At 34.8% G+C, this 17504-nt stretch overlaps 6 protein-coding genes across 6 annotated transcripts; 2 read left to right on the top strand and 4 right to left on the bottom strand.

The window, feature by feature from the left end:
• The first annotated feature begins 39 nt into the window (after window positions 1-39).
• Not11 (CCR4-NOT transcription complex subunit 11) lies at window positions 40-2163 on the top strand. The gene is made up of 8 exons (XM_069038725.1): window positions 40-224; window positions 276-367; window positions 416-561; window positions 614-739; window positions 790-959; window positions 1014-1146; window positions 1196-1405; window positions 1462-2163. Exons 1-8 carry the CDS (start codon window positions 184-186, stop codon window positions 1918-1920), a joined length of 1377 nt encoding a protein of 458 aa, XP_068894826.1. The 5' UTR covers window positions 40-183; the 3' UTR covers window positions 1921-2163.
• LOC138123896 (ATP synthase subunit s, mitochondrial) lies at window positions 1953-2537 on the bottom strand. Its single transcript, XM_069038728.1, has one exon. It carries the CDS (start codon window positions 2535-2537, stop codon window positions 1971-1973), a length of 567 nt encoding a protein of 188 aa, XP_068894829.1. The 3' UTR covers window positions 1953-1970.
• Window positions 2538-2560: 23 nt separating this feature from the next.
• Window positions 2561-2911, bottom strand: HSPC300 (haematopoietic stem/progenitor cell protein 300). The gene is made up of 3 exons (XM_069038730.1): window positions 2787-2911; window positions 2654-2736; window positions 2561-2601 (listed from the first exon to the last, which is right to left on the bottom strand). Exons 1-3 carry the CDS (start codon window positions 2905-2907, stop codon window positions 2575-2577), a joined length of 231 nt encoding a protein of 76 aa, XP_068894831.1. The 5' UTR covers window positions 2908-2911; the 3' UTR covers window positions 2561-2574.
• A 208-nt stretch (window positions 2912-3119) lies between these two features.
• On the top strand, window positions 3120-15726 carry LOC138123887 (superkiller complex protein 3). Its single transcript, XM_069038718.1, has 18 exons — window positions 3120-3161; window positions 3222-3321; window positions 6980-7212; window positions 7271-7463; window positions 7513-8100; window positions 8158-8448; window positions 8497-8673; window positions 8725-8885; window positions 11304-11439; window positions 11492-11676; window positions 11727-12124; window positions 12183-12370; window positions 12422-12629; window positions 14296-14553; window positions 14605-14758; window positions 14811-14985; window positions 15037-15219; window positions 15277-15726. The coding sequence occupies exons 2-18, from the start codon at window positions 3238-3240 to the stop codon at window positions 15520-15522; spliced, it is 3858 nt and encodes a 1285-aa protein (XP_068894819.1). The 5' UTR covers window positions 3120-3161; window positions 3222-3237; the 3' UTR covers window positions 15523-15726.
• Window positions 3306-4859, bottom strand: LOC138123890 (carboxypeptidase N subunit 2-like). The gene is made up of 2 exons (XM_069038721.1): window positions 4674-4859; window positions 3306-4616 (listed from the first exon to the last, which is right to left on the bottom strand). Exons 1-2 carry the CDS (start codon window positions 4812-4814, stop codon window positions 3327-3329), a joined length of 1431 nt encoding a protein of 476 aa, XP_068894822.1. The 5' UTR covers window positions 4815-4859; the 3' UTR covers window positions 3306-3326.
• Window positions 13012-14050, bottom strand: LOC138123895 (uncharacterized). Its single transcript, XM_069038727.1, has 5 exons — window positions 13890-14050; window positions 13690-13824; window positions 13368-13638; window positions 13179-13310; window positions 13012-13117 (listed from the first exon to the last, which is right to left on the bottom strand). The coding sequence occupies exons 1-5, from the start codon at window positions 14014-14016 to the stop codon at window positions 13021-13023; spliced, it is 762 nt and encodes a 253-aa protein (XP_068894828.1). The 5' UTR covers window positions 14017-14050; the 3' UTR covers window positions 13012-13020.
• Window positions 15727-17504: the final 1778 nt, after the last annotated feature.

The raw sequence follows: 17504 nt of genomic DNA, 5'->3' as shown, positions 1-17504 counted from the left end.
AATGACACTTGACTTATGAATTGACATATCATAGTAACCTCAAAAAATTCAAAATTCCCTATATTTTCTTGAAACCGTGAACAGTGTTATGTGTGCAAAAATCACGTATCTCAATAAAATTCGGTGTAATAATAAGAGTAAAACAATAAATTGTGTAAAAATTAATAAACTGTTGTATAGTTAATGATGTCTCTTACAGTGGAGCAATGTGATGTTTTGCTCGAGTAATGAACAGGTTATGTTGTGATTTTTTTATGTCATTTTTGCGTTTTTAGTATCCTCGATGAAGGTAAAGTGAGAACCCAAACTTTAGAAGGACTCTCAAATGAACTTCATAAAAAATTTGAACCATCGGATTATTTTAAAGGTGTTAAAAATAAACAAAAAATCAACCACTTAATTGAATATTTTTTAGTGGGAACTTGTTTGGTAATGCTTCTGCAACAAGACCTTTTGAAAGAACCAGAACAAAAGTTGGTAGCAATTACACTTTTGTATGAGTTATATAGAGGAGAATCTTTAGCTAACACTCCTTTTGCTAATGTATTTATTCACCTTTTGGTTTGTTTGTAACATTTATTTTGATTTAGTTTTCATTTGTGTGATATTGTAGCACCCTCCTGAACAGCAGAGTAACGTGGGAGCACCAAAGTTGGAATATCCAGGTCAATTACCTAGACTCTCTTTACCTGAGAAACACTTTTTAACACAATTATTATCAGATGTACCAAAAGATGCAGTAAGTTATCAATCATTTAAAAAATCCTTATTGAAAGAATTTAATTTAAGATTCTCAAGAAAACAGCTACACAGATTATCAATTCAGATTTGGGGAGTTTTCAAACAAATATTGACTTTTCAGAGGTTGAATTGTTGTTGGCAGAAAAACAGTCTGAACTGCCACAGACTTGCAAAACTGGAATTCCTGTAATACTATCACTGCCGGAAAAAACAAATAGGTAATTTTTTGTTAAAATATAGCACTAGTTGCAGTTGTGCAGAACAACTTGTAGTTACACAGCAGACACTCAAGAATATGAAGCACTTGTGAAGAAGATTGCAACTGGAGAAAATGCCTACATCAATAAAGTTTATAGACCTGAGTTTGTAACACTTGCACCACCGCTACTAGACTCACAGGATGAAGTAGTATTTGCTATGTTTTTAAAATTGAGACTTATCTACTTGATTTAAGATGGTTTGGTTAAACTCGACTAATCCAAAAGAACACAGTGTTGCTTATGATGTGACTATGTGTGTGCCTGATACAGCAGGACAAGAGGCTAGGCAACTGATAAATAAAGCCTACAAGGCAGCATTATCTTTACAACAACAGCAACAGCTGTTGGGAGAATTGGAAAATGATTCCAAGTTAGTGTATCACATTGGGCTGACTCCATCAAAGGTGGTGTTTCCACAAACACATTGATTATAAATTTGAGAATATGATTACTTTTGCAGTTGCCAGAGTTGGTAGAAAACAACCCACTGATTGCAATTGAAGTTTTATTAAAATTAATGCAGTCCAAGCAGATTACGGAGTACTTCAGTGTACTTGTAAACATGGAAATGTCTTTACATTCAATGGAAGTTGTGAATAGGTTGACAACAACTGTTGACTTACCTACAGAATTTGTGCACTTGTACATCTCAAATTGCATATCAACCTGTGAAACAATCAAAGATCGATACATGCAAAACAGACTTGTAAGGCTAGTTTGTGTGTTCCTTCAGTCATTGATCAGGAACAAAATAATCAATGTCCAAGAACTGTTCATAGAAGTTCAAGCTTTCTGCATTGAATTTAGCAGAATCAGAGAGGCAGCAGCTCTTTTTAGACTCTTAAAACAATTAGAATCTGGAGAAGCAGGTCTTGTTTCATCTCCAACAATCAGCAGTAAGGGTAAACTGGAAGGATGATCGTTAATGTGCATTTTACAGTAAACTAAATATTTAATTTATATATTTTTTTAATGAAATTGTATATTACATTTTGGTAAGCCATCTTGTAATTTACTAACAATTTTTTGTGTATCTTTAATATAAGGCAAATCAGCTAAAATAACTTCTTTTAAATTAGATAATGAATTTAAGTGTTGTAAACCCTTTTCTGTTATATTTAAACACTCAGTTATTTGTAAATAAAGTAAAGAGTTTTGTAAAGGTGATAGTCTTTTTAAAGCTTCATCTTCAAGGTAGTAACATTTATGAAAAGTAATTTTCCTTATATAGTCACACCCAACAAAATGTGCAAATCCATAATGCATTATGCTGGACTCTGTAGCATCCACTTCCACAATGTGTAATCGCACATCTTCTTCAGGCAATTTATTATAATCTGTTAAAAATTCAGGTGAGTTGTTCCATTTTACATAAGCTCCATTCCTCAACAACCACTCAGCACAGGATCGATCTGGCCCTACTTCCCTCCTGCGATCTTCATCCACTTTATTAAAAACTATATTCAGCCAGTGAAATAAATTTTGACTATGAAACATAAAGGGTTTATATAACGTCTTGACGCGAGTTGGTAACATTGTACTTGTTTAATTAGTATGAGTAAAAATAACCAGATTACGTTAAAGTTTCACCTTTGGTGACCTTGAAGAATAATGATAAAAATAGAGCATTACAACGCATTTGGATTACTTACACACGCTTCCAAGTAGTCGATTTTCCGTTCTAGAGTTGTTAATTTCTCATTTAACACTGCTAGTTTTGAACGACAAGACAAATCTGAAAGTGAATTTTCGTCTCATCCTGTCGTTAACATAAATATCACCTACCGAAAGAGTTGAGAAAATCCGTGATCTTCTTTATGCTCACCGTAATAACTTCGATGTATTCTCGATTTACCCAATCTTGCTGAATCGGTTTTGGAATTACTTCGGCTCTAGGCGCTGCCATTTCCACAAAACTGCGAAAATAAACGGAAATTAAGATGATTTGGTTGTCAACGTGATATTGGGCACATTGACTGTCACTTTGACAAATAAATAAAAGTCTGGTGTTTCTAACCTAAAAGTTACAACAAGCTTTGTTTACTGTTATGTAGCTTTTCCGGAAAAATTAAATCTTATATAATAAGTACTAACTGAGTTTTGTTTTCGGAAACTGTTCTTCCGTATTTAATTACATTTATGTTGTCTCACTAGTGCTGGGTAAGTACTAAAGGTTATCAAAAACTTAACCGTTGATTTCAATCTTTTTATGCAATACAGCTTCTGTTTATCAATCATGAAAGATACAAAGTCAATTCTAAAAGAGGCCAGGGAAGCTATAAAAAATAAACATTACGACACATCTTTAAAATTGTGTCGGGTGAGTTAATTTTTTTTATTATAATATTTGTAGTACAAGGCAGAACTATTTTTGACAACCACGCAATCGAACAAATTCGCAACTACACACGCTGGTTTTCTTCCATCAAAATAGTATTCAATGTTGTAAGTTATGTTTCTTGCAACGAGTTGTTTTAGTACTTTTTCTAAACATTTGCAATCCCATGGATTACCACTGATTTCAAATCGTTTCAAATTGGGAACCCAGTCAAAAAATCCGTCTTCAATGAAAACCAGTCGGTTTTGGCTAAAATCAATATGTTTCAAGGAAATATATTGCTCCACTGCAAAAGTATTAGGATGTAAATAGTTAATTTTATTGCCTTGAGCATTGATAATTTGCAGCGATTTTAAATTCAACAGTTCCAATTTAATAGTTTGAAATTCATTGTGAGAAATGTCAAGTGAAATTAATGACGTTTGTTTAAATATTTTTATGTCCAAGTCTGTAATAAGATTATAGCTTATGTTAAGATGTTTCAGGTGTTCGTTACTTTCAAATAGTGAACCAGACAGATTTTGTATACGATTTTGAGCTAAATCGATTTTTTTCAGTTTTTTACTTTCGTCAAATAAACCATCCGGCACGTTTGTAAGTTTGTTACCTGATAAACTAACAATTTTTAGATGAGTTAGAGTATCGAAAATTCCCAAAGGGACAGTTTTTAGTTTGTTGTGAGAGACTGTTAGATCCGACAGATTTTTTAAAGGGTCAAAAATTCCAAGCTCCAATTGAATTAGATTATTGTGGCTTAAGTTTAAAAAGCTCACGCTTTTTGGCAAATCAAATAGTCCCAGTGGTATGTCGGCGATTTTATTAAACGAGACGTCGAGCAATATCATATTTACTAATTCATCAAAAACACCCAATTGCAGTGCGGTTAACCTGTTATGGTGTAACAATAATTTTTGTACACTTCGAGCCTCGTCTAACACACCTAAATCGATGGCGACAATATGATTATATGAAAGATCTAGTATTTCTACGTTTGTCAGTTTATAAAATGTATCCAAAGTCAAATTTGATAGTACGTCATGCGAAATATTAAATTCTTTCAGTTGGGATAGATCACTGAATAAATCGTTTGGAATATGGGAAATTTTGTTGTAGGAAAAATCCAGTTTCTTGAGTTGAACCAAGTTGCTCACACAGTTTGATATAAGTATTTCTAAGATTCCAGAAACCTTCAATGTTTCTAAATTGGGAAACTGAAACGCTTCTTCTCGTAGTTTAGTCTCGTTAAGTTCATAAATTACGACGGTTTTTATATCAGCCTAAAATAATTAGGTACCGACATTAAGAACGACGATTTATCAGTTTTTGATTTTTACCTTTTTCATCACACTATTCACGTTTGCTAAATGCACATTTTTACAAAGAAGTTGACTGTTCGCTTCGTCAGGATAACATTGTGTTGAAATTTTTTGAAAAAGTATTATGAATATGAGAGACAAAATACACGACTTACGCATCTTCTTATTTCTGACGGATTGAGGTTGTAAGTATTTAAGTAGTTGCAGTGAAAAATAATAACATATTTTATACATGTCCAAGGTCAAAGGTGAAGGACACCCGTTTATTATTATACAGGGTGGTGATATGTAACACCAAAGTGGCGTCATAGTAAAGGACACAATCATGTGCAATTTTTTTTTTTTTGTATTAAGTGCGCCAACAAAACACGAATTTTTCCACAAATACACACTATTTTTTCTACAGCCGCCAAAAAAAAATTTGATTTTTGAAGGTCGCGCCAAATCTTAGTATAACTAAAGGGCAGTGACGGCTCGTTAGGGGCGGCAGAGTCGGCCGGGCCGTACCACACAAAATTACGAATTTTATTTTCATACTTTCTGAGAAAAAAATGTTTACGTTATTTTTTTTCAAACACAAATAACAACTTAAATTACAATTTACATTTCTGTCTCGTACCTAATTACATTGTACTGTGTACCGTATGTGCTGTAAATACACATATTATGTAGTATAAATACCTAAACGCATCCAGGATAGTTTTGAAAAAAAATGTGTGTGTAAATAAAAATCCACTTAATAAACGCAAAATTCTACTAAACATAAATTATGATGTCTGTTCGCCTTCATCGTTTTTTTTTAATTGCCTCAGTAAAGACCAATTTAAATTAGATATTGAAGTTAAAGTTATTTTTTCACCATTACAAAAATTAAATGCATACGAATATTTACAAAACTACGACAATAATTGACAAAGCCGTTCCTAGGCTCCTGCGGCAAGTGTTTATTAAATAGGTAATAAATACATTCGGCCAAGGAAGGGGAAGGGTCGGCCAGTGACGTATTTGCCGAGTGCACACAGACTAATCTTTGCACTGCGATTTTGAAACGATGAATACATTCAGAAGTACGTCCAGCTGTCTCGTCTCACCAATCTTAAGTTATGTTGCTGTAACTTGTAACGGATAGCTTAGCTCGTTTCACACAACCCCGGCAAAAGTTAATTTGGCCGACAGCTGTTGCAGCGCTGTGGCGCTGCTAAACTGAGTTTGCTAAGGTAACGACAACGGTTGCGCCAATATTTCCATCTCACTTAATTTGGAGTCTATGCAAGTTAATCGACACGATACAAACATCCCGTGACACGATACAAACATCCCGTAAAACAATGAGTTGCCGCTACCTTATTTATCATCGAGAACCTTAGAGTTTGCGTTTGCGTAGTTTAATTCCTTAATTTCAAATTCACCTCTGCTCCTAACCGTTTAACGTATCGTCTTTTGTTTCTGTTTTGTGTGTTTAATCTGTTATTAATTATTATAGTATTATTTAAATTGTGAGTGTAAGTGGTAAGTAGGTAAACACACCGACAATGGCAAATGTAAAAGATGTAGTGAGTACCAATGCCGATTTGATTAACTATTTATTGGTAAATAAATTTCATACATTGTCTTATGATGACAAAATATTTGTGAAGAAATTGCCAGTTCCACAACCCTCAATGGTTGATTTAATACAATCGAAAAGTGGTCATAATCGCGCGTTTTCTAAAACTCTGTACCAGAAAAATATATCGTTAACGGGCAGCCAAGTGCACTTGCACTTGTTAGTTTTACTATGTAACATTTTTTTAATTATGAACCTACATTTGTCACGCGGATGCCTATCAAAAAGTTAAATTGACTAATTAGAGCTTTACCGATCTACCCATGTTCGGCCGACCCATATTCGCGAAACACGAGCCGTCACTGCTAAAGGGTAAGGAAAATTTTCATTTGCACAAGGTTTGACGGGTGGGAAACGATGTAGGAGAACGTCCTGAGGCTGTTTCAGCGTTTTTTCGTATTATCATGAGTACCCGCCAGCCATTTTGAATTTCATATGTTATTTTATCACCACCTGTATATTTTCAGTTGCTTTAGTTTTTCGAGGATTTACCGTTTTTGTGCAATTATTTCTTATTTGAAATATTTAATTTTGATTGGTGACACTTACCTACACTTTGAGACATAGGAAGAAAATTCTGTTAAAGCATTGGTTAATATTTTCTGTTAGTAAAAAGTACTTTGTCATAAAAAAAATATATACTTACAGTTGAACGATTGTTGACAAGTTTTCGATAAACAGTACAATACTTTTTGACATATATATTTTATATCTTCAGCAAATACTGAACGAAGAAAAGAATAATTACATGGCACTAGTTTTCTTGGGAGTTTCCTTGCAAGAAACAGGACAACTTCCAAAAGCTTTGAGTGCCTTTCAAGATGCGATTCAGGCAAATCCTTCAAACTGTTTAGCGTGGAACGGTTTAATAAATTATTACGAGAAAGTTGACACCAAAGAGACAAAAAGAGAATTAATTAATGCTTACATGTCATTGTTGAATATTGAAGTGTAAGTTTGTTGTTACGTTAAATAAATGCGAAGAGATTTTTAATGGAATGAATTGTAGAGGTGAAAAAAAATTAATAGAATACGCTCAAAAAATATGCAATTTATGTGAATACGGAGATACATCGGAAATCACTTTGGCCATCTATTCACTGGTCAAGAGTGGAAAGTGTTCAGAAGTGGTCGAAGTAGCCATATGTTTGGTGAATATTTTGTCGAAGGTGAAGAATGTATCGTCAGAGCTACTGCCCATTGTGAGTAGTTTCACAACTAAAAAATGTAAACAAAAATTGTGATTTTCAGTACGAGGAGGCCTTAAAAATTCTTTTGAATAGCCAAAAAACCATTTGTACAAAATATTACGCTGACTATTTAAATTTGCTGTATAGATTAGAAAAATTTGAAGAGGTTGTAGAACACGCAAAGAAAATGCATACTTTGTTCGAAACGGACTCGGTGTCGCTGAGGTGGATTTGTAAAATTTTCAACGAGTGTTATATTGAGTCGGACGTTACGATTGAAAAAGAAGATATTGCAACGTACTGCGAGGCCTTATTAAAATTAGAAAATCAATCAGCAACTGCTCTTTTCACGAAAAGCATCTTGTTAGTGGAGAGAGGACAATTAATTGAAGCTAAAGAAATCTTAGATCGAGTTGTTTGTCTGTTACCCGGCTTAGTGCACGCCTGGGTGTTACTACTAAAGTCTTGCATCAAGCTACTTTTCTTTTCTGAAGCTCTACAAGTGGCCAACAAAATCGACAAATTGTTGCAATCAAGTAGCGACTCCAAAAAGAAGTTAAAAAAGAAAGTAGATATTTTTACGATTGAAGTTTTGTCCAGGTCCGGTGAAGAGGATGACCTGAAACGAGTCACAGAATTATATGAATCGGTTTGCGACCAATTTTTTTATTATTTTTTTGTTTACTCGACTCTACGTCTATTTTAGTTGGATTCTGAAATGAAAAAGATTTGTATTTATCATATAATTCGTACGAATATTAATCTTAAAAACTACTGGAAAGCAAAATTATTGTTAGGAGACTTAGAGAAGAGTACTGAAAATCAAGCAATGTGCCATTTATTGACTGCTCAGTTGCTTCATAAGCAAGAAAAATATGTAGAAGCATTAGAGTTGCTGCAAGTTGAAGATTCGTTGTTGTCTGAATGGTGGATTGAGATGGGGACGTTGTACTGGGATGCCGGACAGTACGGAAAAAGTTTAATGCCGTTTTTAAAGGTTTCAATTGATTTTTGTTGGAATTATTGTTGATCGTTAATTTTCCAGGCTACCAAACTAGATTCCAGCAACTACAAATGTTTTCTACTCCTGGGCCACTATTATAAAAGAAATAATGATTTCGATAAAGCTAGACGGTGCTACGAAAAAGCATTCAAAATTAATACCAGGTGTTCAGAAGCCGGAATCGAATTGAGCAAAATTTACAGGAAATTAAAAAATTGGGTAGATTTTTGAAGTGTTTGTCAATCGAAATGTTCACTTGGAATGTTTTAGGACGCCAATTTGACTCTGTTACAAGCTCTCACGAGTGGAATTATTAATAAAAGAAATTGCTGGGCCTGGATGCAATTAGGTTTGCATTATCTGGAACAACAGGAGTATGACAAAGCCATTGCAAATTTGAGATTTGTGATACGAGTTGACGAGAGTAACACGTAATTATTTATATTAAGGTAGTTGTTGTGTGAAATTTGCAATAGATTCAAGTCACTGAGAGCCACTGAAACTTCATATTTTTACAAAATTTGGCCACAATAAACTCATCATAAACATTTCAAAAAATTAAAATTGTATTGAATTTTGTAAATTACGTAAGAAGTAACAAACTATAATGTTAGTTACTGTTTACTTTGGCACGAAGACCAATTCAAAATTATTTTAGTCGACAAAATTGGTGGCAGCCATATTCTAAATTAATCAGCTGTTGACAACTTGGAAGTTTGGCAACGTAACTTTGAAAGATGTTAAAATATATTCTTCCATGGTTCGATTTACTTATGTTTTGCAAATTTTCGATTATGCCGAAATTGTTTATTTTTTCAAACCATTTCTTCGAAACAATTTTTTTACGATTTAACGTTTTCAGCAATTGTTATTATTGTTTGGTAGCGACCGTCCATTGTTGCCATATCCATTTAACATAAATGTTAACAACAATTAAATAGATATAGTTTTTAATTGTCAGCAACTTAAATATTTAAAAATAAAATTACGCAACTGAAATATTTAAAAATAAAATTTCGGGCCCAATGAATGATTGTTGAACGTTTTGTTGCAATTACATATTTAAAACTATACTCCTAATTCTTAATTTAGCGAACCTATTCGGACCATTACAGTACCAAGAAATAATTAAAATGTCAACCGAGAAACACTCAACAGGTATTTATAGTTTTATCGCCTTTACCACAAAAAACGCTTGCGTAAAGATATGTTCCTTTTTCACTCTAGCATGATACTTTTAACCTGCCAACGGTATGGTTCCGACTTGTAAACCTTGATAAACTATTCAAGAAATACTTGACTCATGTTGTCTAAAAGGCGGCCTCAACTAAACTGAACTGACAACGCCACACACACTCCGGTCGGCGTGACGTTTGCGACTGCACAGTTATTCAGACTCGTTTTTTCATTCATCTCTGGCCGCCTGAACAGTCCGCCAAGTCGCGCAGTTTTCTACCACACACGCTCCGGAAATACGGAAGGCCTGGACTGCGCAGGTTTTCCTCTGAGGATTTCCGGAGAGTGTATGGGGGGCTTAAGCAACGTATTAGGCATGAAATTAGGCAAATCACACTGGAAATGTTACAAAACGTAAGGGATGCATGTTACTGACGATTTGCCAATTTGCCAAGAAAGAACCAGTGCCCATTTTGAACACTTGTTGCATTAAATAGAATTCAACTTATAAAATTGTTTTTTATTTTTTAACACAGGCTTTGAAAATATTCAGGAAACAAATAGTGCATTATATTCCTTGCAAAGTGGGGTGTCAAACGAGGTGTCACTTGACATACCCTTACATTTGAAAAAAAAGTTTGGGGTGATTGCGCTCTTTCGGGAGGATATATGCAAAAACCATATACGCCAAGATGTGGGCATGGAAAAACAAAAATCGACCTATTTCACAATTTTTTACAAAAATCGCCTATGTCTAAATTATCAGTTAAAGTTTCCACACTGTATGCAAAATACAAACAGTGGAGAGGCGGTATGGGGAATTTTTAAAAATCAGTTTTTTCCGTTTTGTTGATATGTAAATATAAATAATAAAGTCGTGATTGTCATTTTGTTTATATGAATTTACCAATGTTATCCGCCTAGTTTTTATAGTTAGATACAGGGTGTTTTCGAAGTTGAGGCGTTCCTTGTAACACGAGGTACTATACATTATTCTTAAGAATTTTAGCCTAAATGTTCTTTGTAAAATGTTTATATTAACGGAGATAATTGATTGTATATTTTTAGTTTTCTAAAATTTTGAGTCCGGTCTTGTCTATTTCTGCGCTGTACTAGATTAATAACTGACGTGGCCCAGGATGGTATCTTTCCGGAAATTGCTCTGCGTACTCTCTGGACGCCGCAGCTGCATTCTGACAACATTGCCCATACATTAGCAACATATCTGTGAGCTCATTATTTTCCTAATAATAAAGCCATTCCGACTAATTAGATGACAACTCTAACAGTATTTTTGATTATCGTCCATGCTCATTTGATTTTTTTTTGTCAATTCTAATTTCTAACAAATCAGCGCAAAATGTGAGCAGGTCCGGTTTCAAAAATTAAAAAAAAAATTAACTTATTTTATCTTCATTGCCGTACACATTTTACTAAGGTAATTTTGGCTAAAACTCTTTAGAACAAGGCATACTATCACATGTTAAAAGGAACGCCTCAACTTCGAAAATACCCTGTATTATCAGTCATAAAAATTTACGTGAATCAAAATTTAAACTTTTCGCAATATTTTTTATGCCTCAATGTATTGATAAGATTATCCTGTCACACGACAACTACCAAAGTCGAAGTTTTAGTCGATTTGTTTTTCTTCACCTTTCGATATTTTTTAGGCACTGCTGGGAATCTCTGGCTGATGCTTATTTAGCGAAAGGTGCGTATACTTCAGCTTTAAAATGCTATGAAAAAACATCAAGCCTGTCACAAGAAGCGCTTTATCCACTGTTACAAATGGCGCACATCAAGCAGGTTAATTGCCACTAATCGTTGAATTTCTCATTTTTAAAAGTGAAACATTTAGATACTTGGAGAGTTTACAGAAGCTAGATTAGATTTTGAGGAAATCCTAAAATCGAATAAATTTTACGTACCTGCATTAAAAGGAATGGCCGAAACCTGTTTGCTTCAGGCTAAAGACTGTTTTCGAGATCAGCGGTTGGGTACTTCAAGAGATTACGCTCAAATTGCAGCCGACAACTTAATTATGTAATGTTATAATTCTCATTTGTGATACAGTACTATTTGCAATTTTATAGCGCAATTGAGCAACGTAGTGATTTGGCTTGCCTCTGGAAATTATTGGGAGACAGTTGTCTTTTTGTTACTAATTTACCGGAAAAATATTGTTGCCTGTTGTTACTGTCTTCATTCGTCGAAGGTAAAGATGTTTCGGGAAATAAAATTTTAGAAAAGAACGAGTTATACACGCTGGCGTCGAGGTGTTACTGTAAAAGTCTTAGTTTTATAGAAGACAATTTCCTTATATGGCACGATTTGGCTGTGTGCTACTTAAATCACGCCATCAGCTCGGATACTCAAGAACTGTTTCAACAGTTGATCAATAAAGCTTTAGCCATTGCTCAGTACTGTACTTCAAAGAATTCGACTTATTGGCAACACTGGAATTTACTAGGAAACATTGCCATGAATTTGGGTAATTTAGTTAAAATAAAAATTATTCGACAGATTTAACGTTGACTGTTTACTGTTAGAGCCGCCAAATTATAGATTAGCGCAGCATTCATTTATCAAAGCTGTGATCGCCGACAACAACAGTGCCGTTTCGTGGAGTAATTTAGGCACTCTGTATTTTATGTTAGAAGAATACAAACTCGCAAACGAAGCGTTTTCACAGGCCCAAAGATCCGATCCCAATTATGTCAACAGTTGGATTGGTCAGGTGCGGATAAAATAATGTTTTGTGATCTCATTTTACGTGAGCGTGTTTTAGGCTCTTCTTGCTGAAACTTTAACACATGAAGATGCGATGGATTTATTTAGACATAGCACCCAGTTGAGAATTCACAAGCAAGGCGCCTTGGGGTACGCACACTGGGTTTGCAAGACATTAAAAGAATCACCGGTGGATGCAATTATATATTCGATTCACAATATGCATGCTATTCCAGTGGCGTGTGATGCAATGACATGGTATACAGGTAAGTAATAGTTACCTGTAGACATCTAGGCTACTGCCCTGTGCCGTTACGTGCAACAAATTTCAATAAATCACACACCAACTTCAGTATTCGCGTTGACATTATTGATATTCAGAATTATCAGATTTGAATGTTATCAATAAAAAGACGTACCCAAAAGATCTACACCGAACATGAACGAATAATAAAAATATTTGAAATGTTTAGGTGTTGACAAACGCGAGTCGTTCACGTTGAAAATTAATCGAGAATCTAGATTCTGATACTAAGACTAGTACCTAGAGGTACTATAGATTTCAGAGCAATTTAGAAGTAAAGCATTTGCTATATTTTACTTTAACATTATTTTTTGGATTTAAATTATAAATAAGAAACTCTGGACGAAAATAAATTATATATTGGTATTTTTACAGTTTTGGTACAGTCTATCACAATCGGCTACAGATGAAACGGTTCTATTCGTTTTATACTTGTTATAGTGTTCATCTCTAAAACAAACAAAAAATACAGTAATGTTTAGGCAAGATCATTAATGTAAGCAGTAGGTACCTGAATAGGTTTAAACTCGCTGACAATATCGTGCTGTATTTAGCACTGTAGTCCACTTTACAGACAAATTTTTTTCTGCATTCGGTGGACTTCAACTTAATTGTTGTAAAAGCCACTTCAGTCAAGTTCATTCTAAAATAAATTTACAAATGTCAGTGGTTCACTTTAATCATACTCCCGAAATATTACTTTCGAATCATTTCCCTAAATAAATTGTAGTAATTATCAAGGTTTACGTCGTCGTTGTGATTTCTGCCGAATCCATGGGGAGGCGGTGAATCGTAGTATTTTCCTCCAGCTATCTCAGCATCGGGTGGGAGCTTATCCACTGTTATCCCTCCGGAGTAAGGAGACGCATAGGGTGAAGAGTAAGAAGGCGGCGGTCCTGAGTGGAGCGCTGGTCCGTGATCATGGGATTGGAGATGAATTTTTTCAGGTTGATGGTGATGGTCAGGTTTATCTAAAGGCAGTGGTTTTCAATATAAAAAAGTTTGAGCGTCTTTACACTTACTCATATATTCGGCGTACTTAATAAGAGCGAAAAACTTACCGATGACCATGCTAATTGCAAATATTGCCCCAAGAACAAATACCACTTTTATTTTAATCAAGATGAAACCTACGTAGTATAAAAGTCCTCCACCATCTAGAAACATGTTCACGTACATTATAACAAACATGAAAATTTCGTCTTGTAGTTTTAATACTCACACACAAATAGGTGATGGTAGTATGGGTCATAGTAGGGTTTTCTTTTGTGCAGACTTGTGTTGTAATTATTGTTTTGGCAAAAACTCACGACAACGAAAGTGGAAAAAATTATAACTGTTTTCCACATTTTTACAGTTGTAACAACACTCGCAACACACTGATCACCTCGAATATCTGTTTCTTATATATCGTTAAACGATTTTCTACTACTGTGTTTGTTTTGGTAATTATCAATGAACCACTTTTGATTTCAGTAGAGGAACAAGGAAACTTAATGTGTGTCAGTATATTGAATATATTTGTGTACTGGTTAGTCCGTTTAATGTGTCAGCTTTCGTGTTGATTGAAATCGTTTCTCTTTTTTACCTAGTTTGCTTAAATACAGGAATTTGTCGTTTGTCAACAGAACACAATCCGATGGACGGTACTGCGTGGAACATGCTTGGAATTCTTAAGGAACGAATGGGTTTAAAACTGGGAGCGCTAGAGGCCTTTCGAAATGCTCTGAGTCTGTCGAAGGAAAATAATCGAGATTTTTGTCGAGTAAACTATGGACGTTTGCTTGCCAGACTGGGTAAATATTCGCAAGCAATTGACATGTTTACCAAAATTGAGGCAGCAACGTTTAATAGTGGAAGTGGATTGGCTCTGACACTTTTTAAAGGTGGGTTTATCGATGTTTCCATTTAAAATAAAATTAGAGAATGTCGTACAGATGAACACTACAAGGAGTCTTACGAAGCCTACGAGTCGACCTTGCATTGGTTGTCAGAAGAACCGCAGTTTCAGTCTGATTTGTTAGTAGCTTTGGCCTCAATGGCGTACATGTTTGAAGGACCGGAAGCTGCCAAAACACTACTGTTCCAAAGGTATGTCAATTACGTTTGCGCCACACTCAAAAACAACAAAAATCGGTTTCAGTATACAGTTAGAAAAACCATCTCCTTGGGGTTTTTACTCAACATTATCCCTTGGGTTACTCCACTCGGATTTCAATTTGGCGAAGCTGGTCTTGACTGAGCTTCAACGATTGAAAGATAGAAAAGATTGTCTCGAACATTTCGGAGTTTTGTCCTGTTATTTTCACTTATCACAGGTGCGTTGTTGTAAATCTCGTAGCTTTGTCATTTTTGGTTTCGCATTTTAGAAGAACAGTAAGTCGGCAATTCGCGAAGTGAGCAAAATAGTGCACAGACATCCGGATCAGGCAGCAGTTTGGTTGACGTTGTCTTCCCTTTTAATTAGACTACAAGATGAGCGTTCCAAAGCGGCGGCGAAGTGTGCGCAAATTGCGATGAAATTGGGTCAGACTAATATGGATGTCACAAAGGTGCGCCCAGTTTGCTAAGACGACTTTTTATTTATTTATATTTTTTTAATCACGCAGGTCTTGTGTTTGGTGGCGTTGGCGTTCTTTATCGTAGGTGACTCAAAAAATGCGCTCTTGATGGCTCAGAAAGCAGTTCATTGTTATCCTGATGTGGCCGAAGGTTGGGCGATTTTCAGTGCGGCGGTACTAAGTGCAAAGAAATTGAGAACATCTCTCGTGAGAGATATTTTGAAGTTTGCAGAAAATCTAAATAGTTCGGAGAGTTTAAGTAAATGGTTGCAGAAAATAATTCGTTCGCTCTAATTTTGTAGTTAAAGTATCATTTAAAGTGTGATCGAGTCGATTGTCATTGAAACTGTGTTATGCTTTCTATTTGTTCGTTTCGTTTTTTAATTATCACGCTTAGATTAATTGTTTGAAGGATACATTTTGTTATACTCCTCTCTGCAACCATACTACGTACAGTTTAGATTACAATCATGCTTTCAATAAAAACAGTTCTTTTGAGTTTCTGTTTATTTTTTAATATTGCCCCAAGTGTGTCTCAGAATTGTAAAACTTCCGGGGAATGGGTAAGTTAAATCGCTTGTTTGGAAATCAGTTTAACACGAATATTTTAGTGCGCTGATACCTATCAGTGCTGCGGTGGTTGTTGTATAAGAAGTGTGTGTATCGACATCAGCGGTGAGTTTTTAAGATATCATACATTATTATTGTTTTAATGTAAAATATCTCTCAAGCATCTGAAGAATGTATTTCGTTAGAAGATCCTTGTTTGACCCAGTACTGTCCAGCAGATTCAGTCTGTCGTTTGTATAAACCTTCCTGTGCCGGTTGCGAAATTCAGCGGGAATGCGTGTTTGAAAAAGACACTTCTCATAATAACCGACGATTGAAGGATATAAGACATAAATCAGATTTGTCGTCCGAAGGACAAATAACAAAATGCAGTTATTATTTAATTTACTGTTTCTTTATCTTGTATTTTATTTAATACATACATATTTAAATGCTGTCTAAATAGTCAGTTTAACCAATAAATGCTGAAATTTATGTGGTGTTCGTTTAGTATCAATTTTTGATCGTCTAGCATCGTGCACCGCGCATCTAAATACATTCATATATTTGTTACAAAAATGTGATATGAACATATAAAATCAGTAGATTATATCATTAAGAGTAGAAGTGAGTCTGTTTGCGCTAAGCCCAGAAGTTGAAGACCGAGACGAAGTCGAGTATTATGGCGTGCGACCATGCCACAAAAATTTCCTGTTGCAACTTGTAACACGTCGATCCACAACAAGTGGAAACACCATTATTCGTGCGACTTCAAATTTTTGCTTTAAATATTTAGTAATTTAGTGATGGAATGGTCAAATGAAAAAACTGTAATGTTTATTGAGGATGACAGGAATAACTTTTGAACTGTAGAGGGTTAGAACACAATTTCATCATGTTTATTTGACAAATAATTGAAGTCAATTAGGTAAACTCAGTCATGTAAAATTTTAAAAAATCTACATTCAACTGAGACCAAAAACTTTCGTTGTGCAAACAATTGTCTATTCCACCACCTTCGTCTTTTTTGCTTTTTTACTTGTTGGGTCAAAACGAAATATGCTGCAGCTGCAATTATTGTATCCGACATTTGAAATGTAAATATTGCACTTATACTGAAGGCAATTAGTTGCGTAGGTATAAACGGTCTATCGCATGGTACATACGTAGTCACAGGTTTGTGCGACCGACAACATTATATATACCACAAACTGTGTCTTCGTCGAAAAAATCGAGTTAAATTGTAAATAAATCATTTTATAATAGGAGAGAAAATTGTCTTATAACTACCATAAATAATTCCATTATACCTTCTAATTTTATTGCCCCTTTGTTGTGCAGTGCCGACTCAAGGAAGGACGAACATCAGGTAAATTAACAACTACTTATTTATGGTAGTTATAAGACGATTTTCTCTCCTATTGTAAAATGATTTACAATTCAAGTCAAAATTGACTATTTTTCGACGATGAGACTTTAGCATGCTAGAGTGCGATTCAAACCAGAACAGGACATCACGTAGTTTGCGTAGAAAGGCACTTTCAGACGTCGGCTCAGTCCATTGTTTCATAAGGGAAGGACGTGTATGACAGTGGCGGCGTTAAAAAGTAAAACTTTTCTCGTTTTTACGCTTATTGTTGTCTGTCACTTATGCTTGGATACCACTTGTGTTGTGTAAAATAAGAAAACCGTGTAAAAAATTCAAATCAATTTTGCCCATTCATTTC

The sequence above is a fragment of the Tenebrio molitor genome, chromosome 2, assembly GCF_963966145.1.
Source record: "Tenebrio molitor chromosome 2, icTenMoli1.1, whole genome shotgun sequence".
In the NCBI taxonomy this organism is placed as follows: domain Eukaryota; kingdom Metazoa; phylum Arthropoda; class Insecta; order Coleoptera; family Tenebrionidae; genus Tenebrio; species Tenebrio molitor.
Note: the sequence above shows the minus strand (reverse complement) of the source record. Positions and strands in the feature narration are given on the sequence as shown.